This window comes from Priceomyces carsonii (genome assembly GCF_900007245.1).
Source record: "Priceomyces carsonii strain CBS4050 genome assembly, scaffold: Debaryomyces_carsonii_scaffold_2, whole genome shotgun sequence".
Classification (NCBI taxonomy): Eukaryota; Fungi; Ascomycota; class Pichiomycetes; order Serinales; family Debaryomycetaceae; genus Priceomyces; species Priceomyces carsonii.
This window is the reverse complement of record NW_026946675.1, coordinates 84003-109696: the sequence shown is the minus strand read 5'-3', so window position 1 is coordinate 109696 and position 25694 is coordinate 84003. Positions and strand designations below refer to the sequence as shown.

At 37.4% G+C, this 25694-nt stretch overlaps 14 protein-coding genes across 14 annotated transcripts; 8 read left to right on the top strand and 6 right to left on the bottom strand.

Moving 5' to 3' along the window:
- Positions 1 to 50: 50 nt before the first annotated feature.
- On the top strand, positions 51 to 1211 carry PRCAT00001503001 (uncharacterized protein; the record flags this gene model as incomplete). The annotated part of the gene is made up of 1 exon (XM_062951295.1): positions 51 to 1211. The coding sequence occupies one exon, from the start codon at positions 51 to 53 to the stop codon at positions 1209 to 1211; it is 1161 nt and encodes a 386-aa protein (XP_062808312.1).
- Positions 1212 to 1511: 300 nt separating this feature from the next.
- PRCAT00001502001 (uncharacterized protein) lies at positions 1512 to 1901 on the top strand (the record flags this gene model as incomplete). Its single annotated transcript, XM_062951294.1, has 1 exon — positions 1512 to 1901. One exon carries the CDS (start codon positions 1512 to 1514, stop codon positions 1899 to 1901), a length of 390 nt encoding a protein of 129 aa, XP_062808311.1.
- Positions 1902 to 1958: 57 nt separating this feature from the next.
- Positions 1959 to 3557, bottom strand: PRCAT00001501001 (uncharacterized protein; the record flags this gene model as incomplete). Its single annotated transcript, XM_062951293.1, has 1 exon — positions 1959 to 3557. One exon carries the CDS (start codon positions 3555 to 3557, stop codon positions 1959 to 1961), a length of 1599 nt encoding a protein of 532 aa, XP_062808310.1.
- Positions 3558 to 3730: 173 nt separating this feature from the next.
- Positions 3731 to 4618, bottom strand: PRCAT00001500001 (uncharacterized protein; the record flags this gene model as incomplete). Its single annotated transcript, XM_062951292.1, has 1 exon — positions 3731 to 4618. One exon carries the CDS (start codon positions 4616 to 4618, stop codon positions 3731 to 3733), a length of 888 nt encoding a protein of 295 aa, XP_062808309.1.
- Positions 4619 to 4745: 127 nt separating this feature from the next.
- TAF145 (Taf145p) lies at positions 4746 to 8084 on the top strand (the record flags this gene model as incomplete). Its single annotated transcript, XM_062951291.1, has 1 exon — positions 4746 to 8084. One exon carries the CDS (start codon positions 4746 to 4748, stop codon positions 8082 to 8084), a length of 3339 nt encoding a protein of 1112 aa, XP_062808308.1.
- Positions 8085 to 8289: 205 nt separating this feature from the next.
- ZCF23 (Zcf23p) lies at positions 8290 to 9753 on the bottom strand (the record flags this gene model as incomplete). Its single annotated transcript, XM_062951290.1, has 1 exon — positions 8290 to 9753. One exon carries the CDS (start codon positions 9751 to 9753, stop codon positions 8290 to 8292), a length of 1464 nt encoding a protein of 487 aa, XP_062808307.1.
- Positions 9754 to 10470: 717 nt separating this feature from the next.
- On the top strand, positions 10471 to 11874 carry IPT1 (inositolphosphotransferase; the record flags this gene model as incomplete). Its single annotated transcript, XM_062951289.1, has 1 exon — positions 10471 to 11874. The coding sequence occupies one exon, from the start codon at positions 10471 to 10473 to the stop codon at positions 11872 to 11874; it is 1404 nt and encodes a 467-aa protein (XP_062808306.1).
- A 781-nt stretch (positions 11875 to 12655) lies between these two features.
- PRCAT00001496001 (uncharacterized protein) lies at positions 12656 to 14464 on the top strand (the record flags this gene model as incomplete). The annotated part of the gene is made up of 1 exon (XM_062951287.1): positions 12656 to 14464. One exon carries the CDS (start codon positions 12656 to 12658, stop codon positions 14462 to 14464), a length of 1809 nt encoding a protein of 602 aa, XP_062808305.1.
- A 188-nt stretch (positions 14465 to 14652) lies between these two features.
- GRP1 (Grp1p) lies at positions 14653 to 15672 on the top strand (the record flags this gene model as incomplete). Its single annotated transcript, XM_062951286.1, has 1 exon — positions 14653 to 15672. The coding sequence occupies one exon, from the start codon at positions 14653 to 14655 to the stop codon at positions 15670 to 15672; it is 1020 nt and encodes a 339-aa protein (XP_062808304.1).
- An 817-nt stretch (positions 15673 to 16489) lies between these two features.
- Positions 16490 to 16894, top strand: PRCAT00001494001 (cupin domain-containing protein; the record flags this gene model as incomplete). The annotated part of the gene is made up of 1 exon (XM_062951285.1): positions 16490 to 16894. The coding sequence occupies one exon, from the start codon at positions 16490 to 16492 to the stop codon at positions 16892 to 16894; it is 405 nt and encodes a 134-aa protein (XP_062808303.1).
- Positions 16895 to 17033: 139 nt separating this feature from the next.
- PRCAT00001493001 (glycoside hydrolase family 76 protein) lies at positions 17034 to 18377 on the bottom strand (the record flags this gene model as incomplete). Its single annotated transcript, XM_062951284.1, has 1 exon — positions 17034 to 18377. One exon carries the CDS (start codon positions 18375 to 18377, stop codon positions 17034 to 17036), a length of 1344 nt encoding a protein of 447 aa, XP_062808302.1.
- Positions 18378 to 18702: 325 nt separating this feature from the next.
- On the bottom strand, positions 18703 to 20211 carry PRCAT00001492001 (prenylcysteine lyase family protein; the record flags this gene model as incomplete). Its single annotated transcript, XM_062951283.1, has 1 exon — positions 18703 to 20211. The coding sequence occupies one exon, from the start codon at positions 20209 to 20211 to the stop codon at positions 18703 to 18705; it is 1509 nt and encodes a 502-aa protein (XP_062808301.1).
- A 515-nt stretch (positions 20212 to 20726) lies between these two features.
- On the bottom strand, positions 20727 to 22109 carry PRCAT00001491001 (uncharacterized protein; the record flags this gene model as incomplete). Its single annotated transcript, XM_062951282.1, has 1 exon — positions 20727 to 22109. The coding sequence occupies one exon, from the start codon at positions 22107 to 22109 to the stop codon at positions 20727 to 20729; it is 1383 nt and encodes a 460-aa protein (XP_062808300.1).
- Positions 22110 to 23162: 1053 nt separating this feature from the next.
- Positions 23163 to 25448, top strand: PRCAT00001490001 (uncharacterized protein; the record flags this gene model as incomplete). The annotated part of the gene is made up of 1 exon (XM_062951281.1): positions 23163 to 25448. The coding sequence occupies one exon, from the start codon at positions 23163 to 23165 to the stop codon at positions 25446 to 25448; it is 2286 nt and encodes a 761-aa protein (XP_062808299.1).
- Between the last annotated feature and the right edge of the window lie 246 nt (positions 25449 to 25694).

Sequence of the window (25694 nt, the reverse complement as noted above, 5' to 3'; positions counted from 1 at the left end):
GAGAATCCTGTATCAGCAGTCTTGATGGATCACTAGATCCTATAAATACCATGACCACACCGATTCCATTGGACAAAACTTCATCGGACTTACCCAAAAGACTCATCAGTAAGGTTTCAAAGAATTATGAGAGGTGGCTGCAGCATATTAACGATCAGTTTGAACGTGACGAAAGAACTAAAGGTTCTAGAGACAAAAATTTGACCCAAGGAAAGATATCGGAACCCATATTTGATTACAGCTTGCTCGAAGAATTAGAGAAAGCGTCTAATGAGTTCAGCAATAAACTTGACTTGTTAAAAAAATTAGATCCAGAAAAGGTACTGCCTTCTAATTCATCTAAGAATTTGGCTCCAGATAAGACGAATATAGTGAGTCTGAAACATAAAAAAGCTCATCATTTTTCGGACAAAACGTTGAATCACTTTGAGATTGAAATTCTACGCGACAAGATTTATGACATGATTAAATCTGAAAACTTGGGAGATAATCCGGTACAGCGCTACTCAACAGAAGATGGTTTTTCGTTGTATGGAACCAAAGACGAAGAAGGTTTGTATCACGAAAACGCCAATTCATGTTCTGATAATGACAATGATGATAATGAAGTGGAGCCTCATTTAGGCGATAGATGCCCCATATTTCCAAACTCGCAGCATCACATTGAATTAGAACTCAGTTCCTGTGCTTGCTGTGACCATTCTGATTCTGATCATGGAAGTGCTCATTATGGAGACGATAATGATGCCATAGAAGGAAATGGGCCATCCTGCGATTTCACATTCGAGTATGATCATAAAGGTAACCTAATTTCCTCATATGACAACGTGGAAAAGAACCTTCGCTTGTTAAATATAGCCTCGAATAATGAAAAGAGTGCCAAAGCCGAACACTCGACACCTGTTCAAATGAGGAAACCCATAGATCAAGGCTTACGGAGAAGCGATAGGAAGAATAAAAATAAGAAGAAAGACAAGATAGAATCTAAGTCTTATTCAGGTTTGTTTCAACCATGTTGTTTGTTCTGCGAATACGAAGCCATTTTTGGAAGCAAACCTCGTCAGTTGATCAAGATTTACGATGCAAAGATCAAGAAGGAACAAAAGAGAAGAAATGAGTTCAAAATGAAGCTTGATCATTCTAAACGGAAAGCACTTGAACGACAAAGGCGTTTGAAAGAACTAGATGAGCACCATCTGCATCCTAACTGACATGACCCTTAACTACTGAAGGTGTTCTCATAATTAATAACAATATAGCAGAAATAGACTTGAGAAGTTTTCTATTGGGAAGCTTTTCTTGTATAAGTAAACTACCATGATTCGTAGAATTCAAGGTATATTCTCTTCGGTCACATGTAATCCTCAAAAAATTCGGCATTTATGTTTCACGAAAACAGCTTGGAAAACAAAGAAAACTGGTGGGCAGCAATTAAATCATAATGAACGAGAATTAAGCCTAATTCGATAAGTCGCTACTGAAAATTAGGTGTAAGAGTATATAAGCCTTAAATGTTTAATAGAAGTGCAACTACCACCCCAGGGCCATCAAAGGGTAAGCATGAGCTTTCGAACGGTTCTTTTACGTGGGTAAAAGACTGGTATTCCCCAGATTCAAATGAGAGTACCAACGAATCAATCCCTTCGACTGTCAAGCTTAAAGGATGGTTGAAAGTAAATCGAGAAGAAAAGTCTACGAATTCCGTGAGAATCAACAACGATGATACCTTGAATTTGCTGGACTGGAAATACTATACTGAAGTGCCTACGGAGGAAAATGAGGTGAAAGTAGAAGAAACAGATAAAAATGAAGCTGGTGATTCCTCAAAAAGCGAATTGGTCAATGCTATCTCTATGAATAAAGAAGAGGGACAAATATCTGGTCTAGGGGGTAGTACATGAAATGCCGATTTATGTGTTCTTCATTAATGTTACATGCTATGTTATATTAATATTGTATTAAATTAAATTGACAAAAGCAATCGCTTCTCTTGCAGATGTTGTAGCTTTCATCAATTCATGGCTTTTATTTTGGTCCCAAACCTCACCAACAAGGAAATTTTGGTCTTCAGTATTTTTTTCTGAAGACTGTAAATTTCTTTTAATGTGTTTTAGCCTATACATTTCTTTGGGATTCCCCAGCGACGCAAATATCATTAGTAAAGTATTTTTAGGTAATGATGAACTTATCTTGATTAGTCTCAGATTTAAGTTTTCAAATAATTTGGTTTTGTCTACTTCTTCTTCGAATAAAAGTCCATCATAATTGCTCGGTATTCTGGACCACCCGTAATTAAATTCCAATTCCCTCAATCTCATCATTACTATCTCGGAAGACTTGATCTCTTTCGCGAGTATATCTGTCGCCTGATCGTCATTAGTTACATTAACTTTTTTCAAGTATTCTGAGTTCGAAGATTCATCTTTAGTACAGTATTCAAGCAATGTGGCATTTACTACTCGTTCTGAAGATGTATCAGCATTTAATTTGCTAAACAACGAAACTTCGTTGACAAATTTTCCAAATAGCTTGCCCCTTTCAAGTTTGAGCTTCACTAAATCGAGGCAAGCTCTAGCATCTTCTACTGAAGAATGGCCATCTCCCAGAGCTTCACCCTGTTGGATTAGTCTATTAAGATATTTTTCTGCTAGCCATCTTAAAGACGGTTTCAGAGGTGGACCTCTTGGGTGTTCATACAAAACAGCAGTGTCTATTACGTTCAAGTGTATAATTTTTAAAGCATTTAAATCAGAATTCAAGGAGTGACCAATTAAAATATCATTACTCGCTACCGAGTCTAAAATTTTATTCCTAACATCATGAAAAGACGTGGTAGCACCTTTCAATATGTCTTCAGTTATCCCAGAGTACTTTGTTTTATAGTCGATTATTTCCTCAGAAGGCTGGACCAAATCATCAAAAACTACACCATTCTCATCTAGTAAAGAAACTCTAGTAACCACATCTCCATTTGAGGAAAGACAAAATTCACAATCTAAAGCAAATGTTTTCATCAGGCGATCAATATCTTTTGTGGTTAGCCATTTATCAGAATCATGAATATCATGAGGGGGGTAATTATATTCTTCCATTTGCTCTCTGGATAGTAAGATATCTGAAATCTCAATATCTTGCTTAATCAGTTTCAAACGTGCTCTCTCTTTTTTGCTAAGTGGGACATTCGTTAGAGCATTAAAAGCAGAATAGAGTGAATCTTTACTTCCAGGGCTTTGCATGGGAATAATTTCACCGAAAATATTGTAAAAAAATGACAACTGTTCATTCCTACAAAAACTTTTCATGGATACGGATCTCAAGTCTTTATTGGATGAACTGTCACTAGAAAAATCTTCAAAACGCAATCCTGGGATACTGCAATAGACGATTTTCTTAATTTCATGTGGTGATTCTAAATTTGCCCATTTAGGTGGGTTCTTTCCCAGAAAAATATAGCTGATGAGTCCTCTGAAATCAGGAATTGTTATTTTCTTCTGGTTTATTTGATCATCTATTATAGAAAAAGAAGGCTCTTTTGATACTTTTATTTTTTTCCGCATTTCCTATTTTTTCGAATAGCAAAGCCATTAGTTATATCCGTACATGAGTCTTTTATAATGCAATATGTAGATCATGAATAAGAAGATAAGCTTTGACAAATTCACAGAGTTTTTCACTTGGTTTATATGCAGGTCGATAATGCAATTATTGTAGACTACCAATACTATATAGATCAGTTCTTCTGAGCTGCTTCCAAAATCATTTCAAACGTAATATCACCCAGGGGTACTGTAGCTTCAGATGCTTTAGTCTCGGACTCACCGATGAAGGTAAGAAGATCATTATAATCATCTGTGTAATTCAAAAAGGCAGAATATATATCATCGAGTTTTTTAAAGTCGTCTTCGGAACTTAAGATCTGTCTCTTACCCGAATATAAGGCTGATTTTGCTACAAGCATTATCTTCTTCCACGAATCCCAGCCTTCTGGGATATATATATCATACTTTGAACCCGCATTCGAATCTGAAGAGGAATTATCGTAGATCAGTTTGGGTTCGGTGCCTTGTTCAATTAATTCCATTGGTTCGTTTACAATCAAGTCAATTTTGGAAGAAGCTATCATTTTTCCCTTATGCTTTAATGTAAAAAATCTGAGATATTGCTGAACTGCGATACTATTGTCGGACAAGACATCTGGCTTTAAAAGAGCCGAATCAAGTATGACGTATAATTTAAACGGTTGAATAGTATCAAACTCGTGGGGCAATTCACTGACTATCACTTCAGATTCTGCCTCTTCATTTTGTATTGGGTGATTTGAAGGCTTTATATGATCTATCTGATGCTTCTGCCCATTGACCTCTTCTCCAATCTTTCGAAGAAAAGATAATACTTTAAAGAATTCTTTAAAGTTTTTGAAAATAACGATAGCGTGTATAATATTCTTACTTTGTTCAATCACTTGTTTCGTATACTCGCCAAAGAGTTCCAAATTACTTGCTACGTAAATGTTGCACTTATCAGTGGCGGAAAATTTGATTGCCAGTTCAGACGAAGCTTCAAATACTATTACTGTCTCCTTATCTAGCCTCTCTATATCAAATATTCTGGGTTTCATTTATATAATATTACTGAACATATTATTCTAGAGCCATCAATATAAATTAATATTTTGTGTTATTTTGGTTACATATGAGATTCTATGTTCGGTTGATATTACGCTCATACCATTTACTTCACCCAATATGAGCAAAAAAGATAATGATAGCAGAGAAGAAGAGGATAGAGAGGATAAAGTATACAATCAATATGCTAAAAATTCTGATATCCCTGATGAGCGGGTTATAGAATCCATTTTTGAAGAAAGAAAAACTGAACATGCTGATGATGCTATTGACTACGAAGATATTGATGAATTAGCGGATGAAAGCGACGACAGTGCTGGGGCAATCAATCAAAATGTGGGAAGAGATAGTGACTTTGAAGAAATGTTTGGCGAGGTTGATAATGATTTAAGTAATTTAGGGACAGGTATGGATGATGATAATCACATAACCCTAAATGAATTAGGCAGTAGTCATGGTCTAGTCGACGACGATGGCCTCAACAGCTTGGATATGGGAGAAATGTTTCACGATGAGTATAGTCATTTTTCTAATGGGAAGAGAGCTAAAGTGCTTTCTGAAGGAGAAAGAGAGCAGAAGAGACAAAAACTTAAAGCCCTCGTTGAAAAGATGGAAGAGAAGAAAAAAAATAGAACCATTGCATATTACTATCCAGATTTTTCGGTCAATAAGCCTTTTAACTTTCATTTACATCTACTTCCAGCTCCCAAGTATTATAAACCAATACCACCTCCAATATCTTTAAAAGATAATATTAAACCTTTAATTCCAACTAAGATAAGTTTAGAAGTTGACCTTGACGAACGAAAGCTTTTTAGATCTAAAAAGGCACTTGTAAATAAGCCAATTTTTGCCCCAGAGTCAAGATTGAACAGAATTATTGATATCTCCCCACTGGCAGTATCATTTATAGAGGGACTTGAAAGCAATGCGGATCATTTAAAGCCGCTTACTAAACCCATTGACTTTATTGAGAGGGATGCTGCTAGTGACAATATATTCTCTGACTTTTCAAAAGATTTAATACTATCGACGGCTGACTGGGATGATGACCAAATCATAAATGCCGGAGACGAAAGCTTCCCTCAAAAGAAAGTTGACGTAGAGGTAAGCAAATTGGATGATGATTATGAAGAGGATGAGGGTATATTCAATGGAAACATAAATGAGAAAAATTTCAGCTTAGATATGAACGATCCGAGCTTAATATTTATACCTGAAAAGAGGAGCAACAAATCTAAGGCTTTAATCCCAACTACGGATAAGCTTTTGGAACAAAAGTTTAATATTTCTAATGATTCTTACTACGAAATTTTGAAAACTAATTACAACACCAAGGTAAGAAGCCAACTTAGTAATTTAAATATAGAGCACTCTATTCCGGCTCTTCGGTTGCAAGCTCCATATTATAAGGTCAAATTGAATAAAACCGAATCGAGAGCTTTCCATAGACCGAATTTCGTCGTCAGACCTGGAACTCTAATGAGCTTCTCAAAGGTAAAGCTTCGTAAAAAGAAGAATGATCGTGGAAAGTCTCCACAAGAAACTTTCAGGAAGACGTCTGACCTATCTTTCGCGGATTCGGGTCCTATTGTAGGGATGGAATACTGTGAGGAATATCCTCAAATTTTGTCTAATTTTGGAATGTGCTCTAAATTAATCAATTACTATAGAAAGGAAAAAGAAGATGATTCTTCTAGACCAAAAGCTCAGCTCGGAGAAACTCATGTATTGGGCTTGCAGGACAGATCTCCATTTTGGAATTTTGGTGAGGTTGCTCCAGGTGACTTTATCCCTACCTTATACAACAACATGATAAGATCCCCTGTCTTCAAACATGATGTAAAAGAAACTGATTTTTTATTGATTCGGTCGCAAGGAGCGGGAAGTCACCAGCGCTACTTTCTTAGAAACATTAATCACATATTTGCGGTGGGAGATTTGTTTCCTGCTGTAGAAGTGCCGGCACCTCATTCAAGAAAAGTTACCAATACTTCAAAAAATAGGTTAAAAATGGTTGTTTTCAGAGCTATGAATAATAATAAAGAATCTAGGATTTCAGTTAAAGATATCTCACATCATTTTCCCGATCAGAATGACATGCAAAATCGTCAGAGATTAAAAGAATTTATGGAATATCAACGTCAAGGTGATGACCAGGGATATTGGAAAATTAAAAATACAGACATAGTTCCACTGGAGGACGATATTAGGAACATGATCACTCCTGAAGACGTTTGCATTTTGGACAGCATGCAATATGGACAGCAATGTCTTGAAGATACGAACATAGTTTTCGGTGATAACCCTGTAGACGATGTTATGAAAAAAGAAAAGAAAGCCAAGAAAGAAGAAAGTCAAGATTTAGAGGATACGGACAAAGAAAATGAAAAAGAAGTGGATAAGGAAAAAGAGAAAACAAAGGAGAAAGAAAAGCAGAAGCGATCAAGAGATACAGAAGTTACGGACATGGATATTGAGGAGGAAATTGCGCCATGGAACATGACACGTAATTTTATTACTGCAAATCAATCCAAGGCAATGCTACAGCTCAATGGTGAAGGTGATCCCAGTGGAATTGGCTTGGGATATTCATTTTTGCGTGCAACGCAAAAGAACAATTTCAAGCCATTGTTCCCTCCACCGAAGGAGCATGTGCCTAAAAACAGCACTGCCGCCTATCAACAGAAATTATATGATGCAGAAATAAAAAGGATTTGGTATTCTCAGAGAAGATCTTTGGTTGATCACGGCCCAGATTTCGATCTCAATGCTATTTATGAAGAATATAAGCCCATGAATCAGTATAAGTTTATGAAAGAAAAACTTAAGGAAGAAAGCAAGAATGACTCACCAAGAGTCTTAAGAATCAGCCGAAGATTTCGGGATGAAAATAATGTTCTTCAAAGACGCGTTGAAACAATAAGTGATCCTAGATTAATCAAAGCATATCTCAAACGTAAGAAGCAAATTGAAGATGATTTGATCAGAAATGCGGAAGTTGATGACATAATCCCCACAGATGACAAAGAATTGAATAAGATTCGCCGTAAAGCTTTGGAAGAAAAGTTGGCTAGCTTAGAAAAGAGAGCCAAGCAAAATAGAGGTCGGAAACCTTCAAAGGATGTTTTACATGCGGCTACTGCTGCCGGAGGTGTCGTAATTGATGCTAACACGGTAATGCTACCTGACGGATCTTATGCATTCGGTGGGAAAGGAATTGGTAAAGGAAAGAGTAAAACGAGAAGATGTGCTTCATGTGGCGCTTTTGGTCATATTAGAACAAAGAAAACATGTCCACTTTATTATCAAACAAACGGAGGTACAATTCCTGTGAGTAAGTTGGATAATACTATACCTATCCCTGAACTGATTACACTGAACTCGGGGTCGCCGGTTTCACGCCAATCTCCCACTGAATTTAGTAAGCAACCATCATCTGATGGGCTGCATACTTGATTGTGTTCGATATAAGTAACGAGACTTGGTATGTATATATAATAGACTATATATTGGTTTTCTACTCACCAATTAACTAGATGAATAGCTATATATATTCTATCAACTGTTATATCAATTGCGGTATCAATTGTCATCATTCATCATTAAATAATTGTGCTTTCTACATACATGAATAATATGTGAATTTTTCTTATTGCTCGCTCTAATACATTCTCACTCCTTCTCCAGCAGGAAGAATGGGTAAAAACTGACCAATTATTAGCATCGGTAGATCAAACAAATCCCTTTTTACAGTCCATACTGATGAGAATTCAATAAAGTCATTTTGATCATCATCGCTGATAGGCGAGCACGTCATCATAGCCCTTTCTGAATTTTTCATAAGTTTACATCTAGTAATTATTCGCAGATGAAGGTTACCAACCGCAACTGACTTGAATAGCTCAAAATATCTGACAATGGATTCGTCATCATACATTAGCTCTATAATGTAAGTTCTTTTCGATAGTATACTACTAAGGCTAAAGCCAAGTAAGCTTAGTAGGTCATCGGATATCGAAACAATTTCGCCTGTCCTTCTCCAAATAATAGTGGGTGAAGAATTGAGTTGCAGTAATCTTTCGTAGTCAAGTAATGACCTTTGGAAGGACATTTCAAGGAACTGTAAATCAAAAGGTTTTAATAACGACTTATGAGCAGAAATGAATGTAGGTCGGTAGCTTGCAATTAGCTTAAGTATAACTAAAAAGTTTCTTCGCTTACTCTGTCTATCTTCATCAGATAAGTGTTTTCCCAGGAATCTTTTTTTCAAAAAAGTGGTTAGCAGATGATATGATTGGGGGTAATCGAAGTTTATAATATTATTCGAATAAATATCTTGAACGGATTGATATAAATGATGACTGATTAAAGGTGAAATATACTCAGTGCTATTGATATCCATTGCTTTGTCTATAATTGGATTTTTCCCCGCAACTCCGTTTGAATGTTCATTGAATCCAAGGGATATAAAAGGTCTTGAATCTTTCATAGCTTTGCTCTTCGAGGAGTCTTGCGTCTTCATATTAGTGCTGAAGAATGTAGAAGATGGAGACACTGTGACCCCCACATTGTCAGAGTTACTTGTATTAGACGGAGATGGTGATGAAGGTTTTGAATGTAGAATTATGTCACCTAACTTCAAATATTCCTGACTTAAATAATTAGAATTAAACATATCGCCAAGTTCGTCGCTCATATTGATGTGACTATCATTGTTTTGAGACGTGGGATCTAAATACAAGATCTTATTCAATACTTGATCTGTCGTCTTCATCATGGGGACTTGTGGTGTAAGAAAATGATCATTTCTATTGCTTTTAATGTTAGTTACCTGAGTGTTGCTGTTTCCATTACCTGAATGTGCTGAGCTTTTGACCAGCGATTCTAGCTCGGATACATTTTCTTTGGATCCAAGCTCAATATTTGGCTTAATCTCTTTTTTTATCTTCAAGTACTTGGCCCTCTTTCTTGTCACGTCCTGGCACTGATCCCCGATATTTCTCTTCAAACAGTTCTGACATGGTCGTTCATTTGAACATTGAAGATGCTTGGAGTGACAAAACGTGCAGGCTCTTTGTGCTGGCTTTCGATTCTTCTTCTCAAGAGGGTTAAGTTTCTTGGTCATATTGAATCCTTCTTCGTCTGCCCCTCGGGGTTGCTACGAGCACTATTTGTGTGTCAGTTTTGTCTTAAACTCTTCAAAAAAAATCTGGGGTATCCTGATCAAGTGACCACTCTCCCTTGAATCCCCGGGACTCTTCGGCGGTTACCCCACTAGAGACCAAAGAGAACTATGCAGTCTTTTACTGCACGTACACCATATGCGGCAGAAATGAGACACACTAAGTTCACAATACACGTGAGAAAGTTGGTCGCCGAAAATTAGTCGCCTGACAGAGAGCACTTTCTAAGTGAAATTGTCCTGTTCATTGTTGTATGCTCGTGCGGAGTTAAATTAAGTAAGTCATAAGTACGGCTATTTTTGGTCCCCGAATAACGTCTTTAGCCTCTTGCATAATGTGAGAAGGTGGCAAGATATCGTTCTCTAGATAACGTTAAATCAGATTTTTTGTATCTACCGCCCTTGAAACAAGGCTTTTTGTTCCACTTTCTTCTTTGGCGGAAAATTCCCAATGTAAGCTCATGTAGTGAAATTCCTGCAGTCTCTTTTTATTCTGCGGTCGAGACGGACGGATGACATTTTGCATCTAGTTCCCGGTATTTTGATCAGCAGAAACTTTAGGTAGAGAAAGGACAACAAGAAAGAGAAAAAAAAAACCAAGAAGCACTACAGGGAAGGTGGTTAGACAGAAGGTTGAGAAAGCTGTCTAATTAGATAAATATGCTGTCTGTTATATATCGCGTCAAGTTCATTGTAAAGCCAATCTTTTTTATATACCATTTGTTGTATAGGATATTTTGGTCTGGATTGAATGGACGTAATATATTTCAGTTGGTCTTAAACTTTTCCATCAACTTTTCACCAGTATTCATATGGCTAATGATATTTAAGAATGCCGGATTGATTCCTAAAAGCATCAGGCCATCTATTCATGTTGAAGCTGCAATGAAGCTCGACGAGTTTATTTTTAACTTCAGGGATGTTCCCTTTGGTTCCGCCATTTCCTTCCTTATATTGTTGATGGTCTCCTACCTATTTTACAAGTTGATTTATTCCAAGAAGTGCCTGACATCTTATTACTATCAAAAAGAGATTTACGCTTTGAATAATAGACTGCCCCCCTCATCTTCTGAATCGAGTATTAGCACAATTTTAGACTTAGAGGAAAACTCGGAATATGAACTTTCTAATCTTCAAGAATTCGATTCTGGCTACTTATCACCTGCTCCTGGTGACTTTCAAGAAGATAGGCATATAGGGGATTTAGAATATTTTGCCACTTCGTCATACAATTCCATATCATCAAGTGCATCTTTAATTAGCAAAAAAATTTTACATCATATGAAACCAGGAAAGTCTTATAGGCCATATAATTGTTGGTATCTTGCGCCTCCGTTATTATTGGCGTTTAGTTGGCTTCTTCTCAATATTGCATATGTGTTAAAAGATAATATTAACTCAAAAAAAGACATCTTAGCATGGTTTTCCTATGTTATATGCCACTTTTTTGTCCCCCTTTTCACAGCCATTTGGCTCTATGTTTTCCACGCTCCAGGAGCATTGAAATTATTCTCATTTGGTCTCGGAATGCAAAACATCGCAGGGGTTTTGACCCACTTACTCTTTCCCACAGCGCCGCCCTGGTATATACATTTGGATGACAAAAACAAAACGGCTTCATATGACTTTCCTGGTTATGCCGCTGGATTAACTAGAGTCGATATGGCAATGGGCACTCACATGCATTCAAAGGGTTTCCATATGTCACCAATTGTGTTTGGTGCGGTTCCATCATTACATTCGGCCATGGCCACAATGGTATTTTTCTTCATCAGTTATTATTCACGCTGGAACATCCTCAAGGTCTTAGCATTATGCTTTGTCGTACTTCAGTGGTGGGCTACGATATACCTTGACCATCATTGGAGAGTAGACTTACTCATTGGAATGTTTTATTCGATCATAGCATACACCATTCTCTTCAGATCGAAAAGAGGCTTAAAAAAAGTTGATAGAGACTTTGTAAAAGCTAAACTTCGCTTCGACTTCAAGCGTGGTAGTACGATGGGTATGAGAACCTTCAGGAATACGAAATTGCAAAATTTCTTTGATCCTTTATCGTGAAGGTGATGGTCTATCTGGTACATGATTTTCTTTTACAAGAAAGTTTTGTTTCTAAGTATCATTTCCTAAAAACTGTCGCTGCATATCGAACGTCGTCAATCGCAATCGAGCACAGTACCGTTATTGGCATTGCCCTCACCCGCAAAAACGCTTTTTGACCCATCTCATCTCTTATCGATTCGGTTGTGCATATTGACATTCCTGGATATTATTCCACAGCCACTCCAGTGGTATGTATGGGCATATTGTTAAATGTTGCCTTAGGATATTATTGTTGACGCCCCGTCTTCAGTCGCGCTTGTACGCCTAGGAATATTGTCGGGGACATAGGCTTTGTTAGGATTATAGCCTCGTGAAGATTCGTGCATTATTCTACAAAAGCGCCCTGGCGAAAGCTCGCAAGACCTAATCAAAAAATCCGTAAATATATAGTTTCAACATTCCCGCCTAATTTTTTCCGTATCTTCAACATTCATTATATATCATTTGTTATTGCTGTTTTGCTATCTACACGGCAACATTGCTAACGAAACCGTCGACTGTTGCATCAGTTCCTGAAAAGTTTTCTTTTTCCTTTGTTTATTGCCATTGTTCCTGCATAGATAACAAGGCTTTTCAAATTTCACGAAGACTAGATTGAGCAGGGTCACACTACTTGCTACTTCTGGAGTACCAAGATTTATATAGAATTAAAAACCTAGCAACCCGTTAAAAAAACTGAGAAAAGCCTAATAGAAGACATATAGAGGAGCGAGTATCTTGAGCAGTGGTTTCTTATAGTATGATATTTCCCCGGATATATAATAAGAGATTAAAACATGGTGTACCTCTTGCGCTTACGGCTATCATAATAGTGGTTTCTTTAAACTCATATTTTACTACTAATCTTGACCAGTTTTTTTTGGAGCATGACGGTCTTTGCTTCAACAGAGAGTCCAGCTTCAACCCTAGAGAGACAACATATGCCATATTGTCATACTTGCATTCATTTCTCGATCTGGAGATCATTGATTATTCTCACATAGGAGACTCAAATGGTATATACTTTCATTGGGATGACTGGGTTGATTTGTCCCCTGCGTCGACGATCCTCGAACATTACAGAACGGAATACCCTGATGGGCAATGCGACTCGAATATTGAAAGCTTTACGAATGTAAACAGCTATTACATTGAGTCATATAATAAAAAGGTGTTGAGAGGGATGGCTGACTTGTATTGCAGAAAGGAGATACCAGAAAGGGTGCTTGTTTCCATGGATAACGGTATGGTTGACATACCTGTGATTGACAAAAAGAGATTAGGTCACATGCGCCTTCCTTCAAATGTTAAGAAGGACCAGCTTGTCGATGAGCTTCTGAAGGTGCAAACCTTGTTACCGCAGTCAAAGTTTAATGTGACATCCTATGACACGCTAAAACAAACTAAAGACGTTAACCCTGAAGACTTCATATTTAATCCTGATACAGAAGTTTTGAAGTTGAGGGAAAAAGCAAATAATGGCACAATCAGCAATTCTGACTTGACATACTTGCGCTTTTTAGAATATTCAACTGATTTGGTTGACAGAACTGACACTTACTTCAAATACCCATGGATTATTACGGATCTTATTCAGGGAAAGTCTCATCATTTTGCATATCCTTTTTTCAAAAGGTATGTAAGTAATAGAGAAAGGCAAAGTATTGTACATCATATGGTTCGAGCATGGTTTCAATTCGCTGAAGCCTACAATTATACAAGCTGGATAAACTATGGTTCACTTTTAGGTTGGGCCTACAATGGTGTCAACCTACCATGGGATACTGATGTTGATATTCAAATGCCAATACAGCAATTAGACAAGCTCGGAAGAAAATTCAACAAGACGATCGTGATTGAAAATCCAAGGTATGGTAATAGCAAATATTTTTTGGAAGTTGCTCCTACCTATGTAAAACAAGGAAATGGAAAAAATTTCATTGACGCACGATTTATCGACATCAATTCAGGACTTTATATTGATATATCTGCCTTGTCATATACTCATCATAAGCCACCCAGCAAAGCACTTGAGAACATACCTCCTAAAGAAAGATCAAAAGCTATGGTTGTCCATTGCAAGAACTGGAATTGGCATCCTTACGACGAATTATTTCCAATTAGACACACATACTTTGAGGGCGGGTCCGTCTACATTCCTAACAATGTTTCAAGTATATTATCTAGAAAGTATGGCAAAGGTTCTTATACAAATAAGCTTCATTTCCTAAATCACAATTATCAAAAAGATATCAATCTATGGGTTCCAGATGGTATCTGTGCCGACTCACCACCCATTGATAGGTTCGAAGTAGGAGATCGCAATAGCTTGTCTTTGAAAGGTGCATGCGATAATAGATATTTGCAGGACGAGTATAGTATAACTAGGGAATCTTCAGAAAGACATCTTAAGTTGAATGAAGATATTGATGCAAGCATCTCATATAGTGCAGATGTCCTCGGCGAGTTGCCTTTATTTCGTAAGGATGCCTGGGATTATTACAATGATATTAATGAGAACTTGGTCAAGGATGATTATTGGTATACTAGAGAAGAAATTGTAATTTAGGGTATTTCCAATAAATTAGCATTAATAAACTAGCATGAATTGTACGTTATAATTGTTTATCGATTAATCTATGTAGCTATGGGATACATTTGACATAATAGGGAAGTAAGTGCGACGATTAATTTTCCTCGTATAAATATAAAAATTTCATTCTTCCGTATCGTCTTTCAATTTCCCAACCCATAGACATGACTAGTGAGGTATTGGTCACTGGGGCTAGTGGCTTCATTTCTCAGCATATCGTTAAACTATTAATCGAACGTGGTTATAAAGTTATTGGGACTGTGAGGGATGATAATAAAGGAAAAAATTTAGTAGCAAATGTTGGATCAGACAACTTTTCTTACGAAGTGGTTCCGAATATAATTGAAGAAGGAGCTTTTGACAAAGCATTGTCATCTCATCCAAATGTTAAGTATTTATTACACACTGCCTCTCCTTTTTTTTATGATACCACCGATCCAGAGAAGGATTTAATCATTCCAGCTATAAAGGGCACCCAAAATATACTCAAGGCAGTCAAAGAGTATTGCAAGAATGTTGAGAGAGTTGTTATCACTTCTTCAGATGCAGCAATTTATTCTGCTGATGATGAACAAAACTCTTCCTTGAAGTTCGATGAAGCAAGCTGGAATAAAATATCCTACCAAGATGCTTTGAAAGACCCAATTGCCGCATACTATGGCGCAAAGTCGTTTGCTGAAAAGCTAGCTTGGGACTTTATGGAAAAGGAGAAACCAATATTCAAACTTACTGCTGTTAACCCAGTTTATGTTTTCGGCCCCCAAGCGTTCGACAGTGAAGTCAAAGAAAAATTAAATACTTCAAATGAGTTGATACATACCTTGATTAAACTTGGGCCCGACGATAAATTCGATAATGATAAGGGAGGCTTCATAGATGTTAGAGATGTTGCTCGGGGACATATTGCAGCTTTCGAATTAGAAACAACTGTCGGCAAGAGACTTTTTCTTACTAATGGTCACTTCAGCACCCAGATGATGCTTGACATCATAAATAAGAACTTTCCTTCATTGAAAGGTAATATTCCCACAGGAAATCCCGGTACAGGGCAAGAAGATATAAAAACTTTGGCTAAAGTGGATAATCAAAAGACTAGAGATATTTTGAAGTTCGAGTTCAGGTCATTGGAAGAAACTGTAATTGATACGGTAAGCCAATTGCTTGAAAAACTCTATTCTCAATAACGCAAATCGGATTGAATGTGAGCAATGCCTATCCTCTTGAGAATAACTGAACTACATTACCTAGATTAAGCGAAATATGTTGCTACCAATCTTTATCAAAATTATTTCATGGTACAAGAGTAATAATACTCGCATTATATCACTTCACGTTGATTTGTCGCTTGCAACTTGCATCGTGTTTTACAAACTTGTCTCTTTTATGGGCCTATCCGATTTTATATACATAAAGTATATGTTGATTTAGAAAATAGAAATTGAAAATTCAAGTCAGGAGCTAACCATGCTTCAAACCAATGTAAGGTACTTGAAGTACATTGCAGAATCTAATGCAGCTTTAAACTTAACTGTAACATAGCAACAATGAAACGGATTAAATAGAGCTCCGACAATAGTCATCAAGAATACGATCAGTTCTTTTGCATTACGGAGTGAGCTTAATAGCATATCGGCATCCTTTAGAAGGAAATTGGAGTAGACAGTGTGCAGTCTTTTATCGGTTCGTCTCCGCTCATGTGTCAGAATCATGGACTCATCAATATAGACTTCGTCTGGATTCGGTTCCGATTAGCGGATTGTTCGGTTCGAGACGGTATGCTTGATCGATAGCATGTAATTGCTTGAAACGTTAGATTTTAAATTGCGCTGCAGATATTACGGACAGAGCTGATTAGCTATAGCTATTTATGTTCATGACTAAGAGCTTGATTTCTATTGCTGGTATGATAGCAAGTTTATAAACTATATAAAGAAAACCTCAAATCATATCAATTATTTGGAGACATATACCGACATATTGTTCATTTGTTAAGAGTTTGAAATGTCGTTCCTGTTTATTAACACAAATGAGATTCTTAAAAAATTCCCTGATACAGCTGATACCTTATTAGTAGACTGTTATTTATCAGACCAACCAAACTGCAGCAGCAGAGTGTTCAGATTATACTCACGTATACCAAAACATTTTCATAGAACTTGTGATGAAACCTTATTCTTATTGAGTGGGAAGGCTGAATTTTATATTGGGGATGAAAAACCACGATACATTGAACCTGGCGAAATGGTTACATTTTTCAAAAACACAGTGCATGGTGTTAAAGCATTGAGCGATGAGCCAGTTGTATTTTTGTCGTTTGACACTCCCAGAAGAAATCCTGATGATGTATGCTTCGTGAATCCGGAAGAAACCAAGGGGGTCAAATTCATTTCCCACATAGAAAAATAATTAGTTTTTATTAGCTCCCAGTAATACACCCTGTTCTTCTCGCTATTTTGTTGCAAACTCCAATCAAGGTCTCTTCGTATTAATTCTCAAATGTAGAACCTTTGATACATTTAAAAATTGCAAGCTCCATGAATTCCTTTTAAAATAACATCCAAATTGAGCCTCCAGAAATAATTAACAATACGATAGCTGTCAAAGCTCCAGCTCCTGCTTTGTCTCTGGTGGTGATTTTAAGTTCGTTTGCGTTCTCTGTATCGTCTGAATCTGTTCCTGCATTCACATTGCTAATAGAGGAACCGCCATTAGATGAATTGTAGGGGGCAGGGAACTGTCTTACGATCGAGGCTAAAATAACCTCCAAGGCTGACATCTGTTCTCCTAAACCGTATACTCCATCCCATCCGCTGACGGACCAGTTTTCTCCACAAGTGATGCCATCTGTACCACCCGAACATGATTGTGCGGCAGCTGAAGCACTTGTATCTAGCCAATTTTGAATATCATCTGCAGTGCTGGGTGCAAGCATTTGAGTTAGTCCTAGACATCTTGCAAATAATGATCTAAATGTTCTTTGATCGTTATTGCAAGTGGTTGATGCACATGTCGATTCGGTCATTATAGAGTTATTGAAAAAATAAGATGATGCTTCTATGATCTCTTCCGTTCTAGTAAGCCAAACGTCATCATTTGAGTGATTGTAAAGGTATGCTGCGCCCGACATCATGATGCCATAGATATAGGACCATCTTTTTTTAGTCATATCAGTGCAATTTCCTGATATTTCAACGCCATCATACAATGCTATTTCATTATTACTATAATTGAGAAGACCAACTCCCTCTAACCAATTCCATACTTTTTCTGCTGTTTCAGCGTATGTATCATTGCCAGTATATCTTGCTAATCTTGCTGCTATGTGTAAAAGGCAGCCATTTGCGATCGTGTTTTTATAATTATAACCAGAGTTCCATGTGAAAATTTGCCATCTTAGACCTCCCAGGCAGTGGTCATCGTCCCAACGAGCATTCATGGTATTGTATACTGCTTGTGCCATTGAGAGCCAGCTATGAGAAGGATCAGTAAAATTTCTCTCGACCGCCTGCATCAATGCCATACCCCAAACACCTTGATCATCGTTTCCTTCTGTCATTGACTGATTTGCTGGAATATAGTCATAGTCGCTTCCAGCTTGGTGATACATACCATTATAGATCAAGTTTTTAAGTGTGTCATTGCTGGAATCGCAGAAAGTATAATAATCTATCAACCCACCAAATGCCTCACCAGCATTCCACCAGTAGTATGGCGCCGTAAACATGCCGACAGTGCCTCCATATTTAGTTCCCTCGTAATAATTAAACTCACCATCTACAACTTCCTTCGCAGCCGAGCAAACAGATTCTACATCTTCAGTGTCAATCAGGAGCCCTAACAGGGTGAATGCACAGAACAATATTTGAAGTACCAATGCTCCATATATCATCTCTTTCTTTAAATCCGTGCTCTTACTTAAGTTCGTGACATAAACCTCTGTTTGACAGTCGAATATTTACTTCAAAATTCCCATTATATATATACATATCTCACGATTTAGATACACAACACTGCGTTTATTATGACAAAGGTAAAAACAGAGCCTCCTTTATGTGCCATAAATATCTTCTTTTTTATAAAGAGGTTGAGGCATTTCAATTTTGACACCAAGCCTTGCGTCAATCGCTGCGGCCCGCGTAATTCGTGCGTTTCAGTTACTGCGCACTTAAAAAAAGACGATGATTAAACTTGAAATTAACTAAAAAAAAACAGCTTTAAGGAAGTTTCAATTCTGTTGAATTTTTTCCTTTGGAAATTAAAGCCGCTACATTCGCTCCAGCCAAAGCCGATGTTTCCATTGTGCTGATAAATTGCTCCATGATATTCAAATACCAAAGATTATCATCAACTTTAAAGTTACCAAATTCACTAATAGGTTTGAGCTTAGGATAGGATTTCCATATTTTTCTATGAATCCAGCTTAACTTAGAATATATGGGAAAAAGAGACTGCAACATTTCATCCGATATTTCTTTAGGAGAAAATATCTTGTATACATAATCTCCTGTTTCCTCAATGAAGTCGTTGACTGCAACAGAGAAGAAAGGTAAGCTCTCAGTGCCAATACCATCTTTTTCAGGCAATACTGTAGTAAGTACTGTTCGAGGAACTTTGCTTTTGTTTGTAGTATTGCCAAAGAAGTACTGTTCGCTCAAAGTTCCGTTCACCGCGAGAAGCGTAACATGCAACGTCACGTAGTCGGCAGTCTTCGGAGTTTGGGCTCCGCTAATCTCAATATCAGTCTGATCAAGAGGGGCTGCTATAATGACTTTATCAAAGTTGCTTGAGGCAGAATCTGAATTTGAAATATCAGTGTAGGTGACATTCCACGCATTTTTTGTTTTAGAAATCTTGGTTACTTCGGTATTGAGTTTGAGGGTTGAATTAGAATACGAAATGAATTTCTCAAAAATCTTCCAATTGCCTCCTTTGACCTGATATGCATTCTCTGCTGCAATGCTCACCAAAGCTCCAATCCCATGAATATCTTCTAGGTTTTGAGCATAGTTAACTCTTGATATTGACTGGATGAAATCAAAAGAATAAGAATCAGAAATACCTTTCTCTCGAAAAAAACTAAGTCCGCTAATGTTCGTTGCTTGAGAAAAATTGCTCTGAATTGTAACTTCAGTCAAGTTTGCAAATGGAAACTCCTTCTCGTAGTAGTACTCAATAAACGTGCCAATAAAACTTTTTGTTAAAAACAAACTTTTAATAGGTGATAAGCCATATTTTAGCAACAATTTTGCTTTGCTAAACCAAGTGTCACTCAATGTTAAAATAAACTCTGTTCCATTCCAAACTCCGATAGAATTCTGTATGCCATTCTGCTGCTTTTGAATCTGTTCTCCATACTTCCTAGTTTCGAGTCCAAATTCTTCAATAGATTTCATGAGAATCCTGTTGGCTGAGACAAATATAGACGCTCCTAGCTCCACGTACCAGGAGGAGTTATCATAGACATTAACCGTGGTGGATCTGCCACCAATATAGTTAGATTTCTCAAAGATTGTAATGTCATAGCTAGTATTTGCAAACCTTTGTAAGTAGTAAGCAGTCGCTGATCCTCCTGCGCCGCTACCAATTATTGCAATCTTCTCCTTAGGCTTTGTAGCTTCAACTAATCTATGTGTAAGTCCAATTATCTGCTGTTGCTTTTGAGACGTAGCTAGGAGGAAAAGGACAGAGAAAAAGAAAAAATGGAACGTGAACCTCAATTGCATTGTTTGGTCGCAATATCAAATGTTTCTATTAATCAACTTCAAGCATTGAAACTGCATCGTGTTTTTCTCTACAAAAATACACATTAGTGTGGATTTGCTCTATCCAGGAACATAGATAAGTAGATGATGTGATTAGCAATCGTGTGAAAACCAATTCAGATTTACACATATAGATATCTATGCAAAAGAGCATCACATAATTAATGTGCTATTTAAGCTAATTTAATGATCACTAGTAACGTCGCCTGTCTATAGTAGCTCTTTTCATTAGCTGCTCAAATTCAACGGTGAGTGGCTATCACTGAAAGAAAAATGTCTCCATAACTCGTGCATTGCTAGTCACGATCCGCTTGAGACAGAATTGAGTGAAAACTACCATTTCAATTCTTTTATTGTAGTATACCTTTATATGGCTGATTTAAGACTTTTAAATTCAGTCGGATTACTAATAGATTCTCTCGAGGCAGATAGTATCGACAGAAGTCTTGCAATTTAAACAGCAAATGGTAGCTTTTTCAATGCTGCTGATGCCTATTAAATGCTAGGAAAGTTCCCAAGATACCAATATCATAAGTTGCCTTCAAAACACCTGCTATGACGAACGAAATCCATTGGGAGTTATGATGTGTCAATATTCCAACGATAGAGGGCCCAACCACTTGAGCCAAAGTTTTAACAACATTCACCCAACCAAAGATAGCAGTTCTACTTTCAGGAGGTACTATAGTGGCAAGGAATACGTGCTTTGGTGCAACATCCATTGTTTGGGTCGATGCTCTTATAACAAGAATTGCCATAGTAAGAGATAAGGAATTGGGCAAAGGTACTAGAGCTAAAAGAATTGACGCTGGCAAGTGTGTCACAACCATCGTTACGACTGGCCCCAATCTCTTATTTAGTGAAGTGCCCAACAACGACATAAACCCACTTACTATTCCTGTGACAAAAAAAATTGAGCCTAGATATGTAGCCAGGGCATTGAACTTATACTTTATATAGTAAGATTGCCATGACATTGGGACCAAAGAAGATGCGAATGAGTCTAGAGCAAACAATAAAGATAATTTCGTAACAAGTACTAAAACTGACAGGTCCAAAGACGGCAAAAACTTCCACTGTTTCGAATGCTTCTTGTGGTCCTTCGAGGAAGTACCTGACAACAATTGTGAGGCCTCCGATGGCTCGCCTTCTCTTTCATTATCTATTTGACCTGACTCTTCGCTTGCGACCTCAGTCGACCACTCAACTTTATGAGAAAGGAAACATGATAAGACTAATGTCAATATGGAAAGCAATGTATATCCTAAAAAGACCATCTTGTAGCTCTTTATTAATGGATATTCTAAAACTTTATTACAGTAGTCAATCAATTTACCACTCAAAACAGAGCCCAAAGCAGCACAAAAGGTCCCCAAGAAAGTGTACCAAGCATAAACATCTGAGCGCTGTTCATATGGCGCGATGGAAGCAATAGAGCTTTGCTCCACTGACCTGAATGGTCCCACTTCACCACCACTTGGGGTTAATATACCAACGAACGCTACCACTGTAAGAATAAGTTTATTTTCAAGTGCAAAAAAACATACTCCTGTAAGCGACATCACAATAGAACTCAAAATTAAGACATTTTTTCTACCAATTCTATCTGCAGCAACGGCCAAAATGAAGCTCGATATTAAGTCCCCAACGAAAGTGATTGTCATAAAAAATCCAATGCTTTCTTCATCAAAACTTATCTCGTTCAAATAGAGCGCTAAAATTAACGACGTTGCTCCAAAACCAACTAATCTAATCATACGAAGACAAATGATGATAAACACATCACTACTTGACTTGACTAGTGTCTTGAGACCAATTTCGTCTCCAAACTTATATAACACAGCTCTGATATGCCCCATCTCTGCTATTTCCAATTTGATATAAGTCTTCAACTAATGACTTTTAGCACTTACACTATCTGAACTAAGCAAAAGAAAATTGAGCTAGTTACACGCTTAATTATAAATCCTTACAAAACGTTTAGTATGAGATACAAGGGTCGAAGAAACAGATAATCACAATAAAGGCAAGGTATATATAGAGCAGCAAATGAGCACTCGTATCGAGATGATTGTACATATACATAAATCGAATCAGATTAAATCGGTTACGGGCATTGGCAGGCAAACAATAGGAATTCTTTTCGGAAAACTCTATATCGCACCCAAAAATAGCCCAGCAATGTGCAATAGCTTATTTGTCGATTAAGCATATCCCTCTTTGGCACCTTCAACGATTTGATTTCATAGTAGGTATGAGTTTGAGCACTTTAGAATCTTTCCTATTACAGGACGAGTTACGACGTATATAATATTAAGAGATATGAAGTTCAGAGTAGTATAATACCACAACAGTGTAGGTTATATTTTCCTGCAGAAATCCGAACTTTGTCTGTTATTGGCGGAAGTCGGGACTAGGACTAACTAAATAAGTGAATATAGTTTCTGGGACTTCCGTATGTTTGTCAGCAATACGTCACTGGACGTCCAATAGATTTACTTTAGGGTTTGTCGTTACTGCGACGGCTGCGATATCGTTCCGATATAAGCTCTAATCGTTCCGAAATGTCAAATCGGTCCGCTGAATTCAAATCGGTGCCAAATATCATTGGCTGCCGTATGCCGTTTTATTGCATTTGCAGCAATTATGTAATGCAACTGTCTATATTTTGCCGTAAAGGGTTCCAAAACTTAATTTGAAGCCATGCGGGAGCTTCTGCGAGACATAGCTGAAAAGTACCCTTAATGATTGGAGGAAGGTAAAGAAAATTCCGAAGAACAAGGGAACATTTTCATTTGTCTGTACATATTGATCTGCAAGCTTTTTTTATCTGATTACGATCAGTACATCAAATATTTAAACTCTCCAAAAGATCTGGTAATAAGCCACATTGGGGACTTTTTTCAGTCAAAATGTCGATAGTTGAAAAGGATAAACGAGATGAGAATGATGTATCTTCAGCAGTTAGCTCTTACCAGGATCTCAACAGCCCAAAAGAAAAAGATGCGGTCAGCCAAATGCTAGAAAGCCAGGAATGCCTCTTATCGGGTTCTGAAGTGGTCGATATTAACGATGAAGACGTCAACGCTCTTCTTTTGCCGGAAGATGATAGCGCTCCCGCAAGTACATTGAGAATGTGGGTTATTGCGTTTGGAATCAGTGCTGTAATTGCAGGTGTCGATTCATTCTTCTCTATGAGGTATCCTACAATCAGCATTGGGTCTATTGTCTCACAGATTATTTCTTATCCCTTGGGAGTTTTGTGGTCTTATATAGTCCCAGCAATTTATGTTCCTCTTCCTTTTGGGTTGGGGTTCAATTTAAACCCAGGAAAGTTCAATCGAAAGGAACATGCCTGTATTTATTTATTTTCAAATCTAGTAATAAGTGCTGGATTAGTAAATAACTTAGTAGTTGAACAGTTCAAGTTCTTCGATAGAGACATAGGAATTGGGAGAATGATATTGTTTAATATGAGCTGCTATTTGATATCATTTGGTTGGTGCGGACTTGCAATGGACATTTTGGTGACACCAAGTGATCGTGTATGGCCAGGTATACTAAGTAACATTGCTTTATTTAAAGTATTACATTCTAATAGCAATCCTCCAGTGGGCAAGTGGAAAATTTCAGGTTACAAATTCTTCACTATCATATTTGCGGGATCTTTCGCATGGTATTGGCTTCCTGATCTATTAATGCCTTTTTTGAGCACTCTCGGTGCCTGGATAAGTTGGTGTAAGCCATCCAGTGCTGCATTGTCTCAGGTTTTCGGCGTCAAAACTGGACTTGGCTTATTTCCTTTAACACTAGACTGGACCCAAATAGCATCTCTTAATAATCCTTTAACAACACCTTTCTGGTCCGTTGGTTGCATATTTTTATCATTTGTTTTCTGGATATGGATTGTAATGCCGGGATTATACTACCAGAATCGCTGGCAAACAGCACATTTTCCCATTATGACGAATAATATATATGACACGAGTGGACAGGCTTACAATGCATCAAAAGTGGTTGACTCCAACTGGAAGTTAGATGTCAATAAGTTCAAAAAATATTCGCCCGTAATGTTACCAATTGCATTTTTACTAAGTTTGGCACTCGGGTTGGCTGCGTTTTCAGCAATGATGGTGCAGTTTCTTTTAAGGTTTCGCTCGGATGTAATTGAGCCAATCAGAAAGAGAAATTCTCAGCCAGATAGACATAATGCCATCATGTACAGATATAAGAAGTTTCATTGGTCTTTGTATCTGGCAGTCACGGCAATTGGCTTGGGGCTAGGTTTCGCATTTTGTGAGGGTTGGGATGATTCACAAATTCGTGCTCCAGGATTTATTGTTTCGATTGTTATTGGGGCCGTACTTTATCTTCCATTAGCATTGATAGAATCAAGGGCAAATATAACTGTCAGTTTACAATCTTTTTTTGAAATTATTTCTGCTTTTTGGTTTAAAGGACAGCCATTAACTTTGCTTTACTTTTATTGTTTTGGTTTTGCAACATTACAGCACTCCATGCATTCTGCACAAAGTGCAAAAGTTGGACATTATATGAGAGTTCCGCCTAGGGTTACTATGACTGTGTTGTTTTTTGCCGCTGTTTGGAGTTCATTAGTGAGCCCTTCAGTTGCTGGTTATGTTGTTAATCATATTAAAGATGTATGTTCCACGAACGCGAAAAATAACATGGTTTGTAGATCAACTAAAACTCAATTTAATACCCACTTAGTATGGGGTTTGTTCGGAAATAAGCTTTTCTCAGATGGAGGTCGCTATTCATGGGTTTTGTACTTTTTTTTAGTAGGAGCACTCATAAGCATTGTTCATTTTGCCATACTTTATTTTAGACCAAACAGTTTTGTTAAGCGACTCAGTCCTGTCTTATTGGTAGCTGGTGCATCAAATATTCCATCGGTCACAGGGTTCAATTTCTCAACTTGGTTCGTCGTTGCAGTAATATTTAATTTCTACATACGTCGCAGACACGTAGATTGGTGGAGAAAATATAACTTGGTGATGGCAATTGGCATAGACTGTGGGGTCGCAATTGCAGCCATTATTATCTATTTTTGCGTGGTTTACACAGGGGCATCTAGCCGTATTCAGTGGTGGGGTACCGAAGTTGCTAGCATAGGATGTGATTCCGAAGGTTGCCCACATTTGACAGGTACAATATCAGCACCAACTGGTTACTAAAGAGAAATGGCAATGACCTTGATGGTAAATACAGATGCGTTTGTCGACAAATAATTTAGTCAAGAATTTTCCTGTAAGAAGGTCAGTGCCCGTTTATCATTTAGAATGATACTATTATATAAATATCTAAATTGCAAAAAAATAATAACGAAAGTGAAAAAAAAAAATTTATTTTAGAGGAGCATGAAAGAAAGGCGAAGGTGTAGAAGCAAACTTGGAGCTGTTGGCATCTGTCATCATTCCATT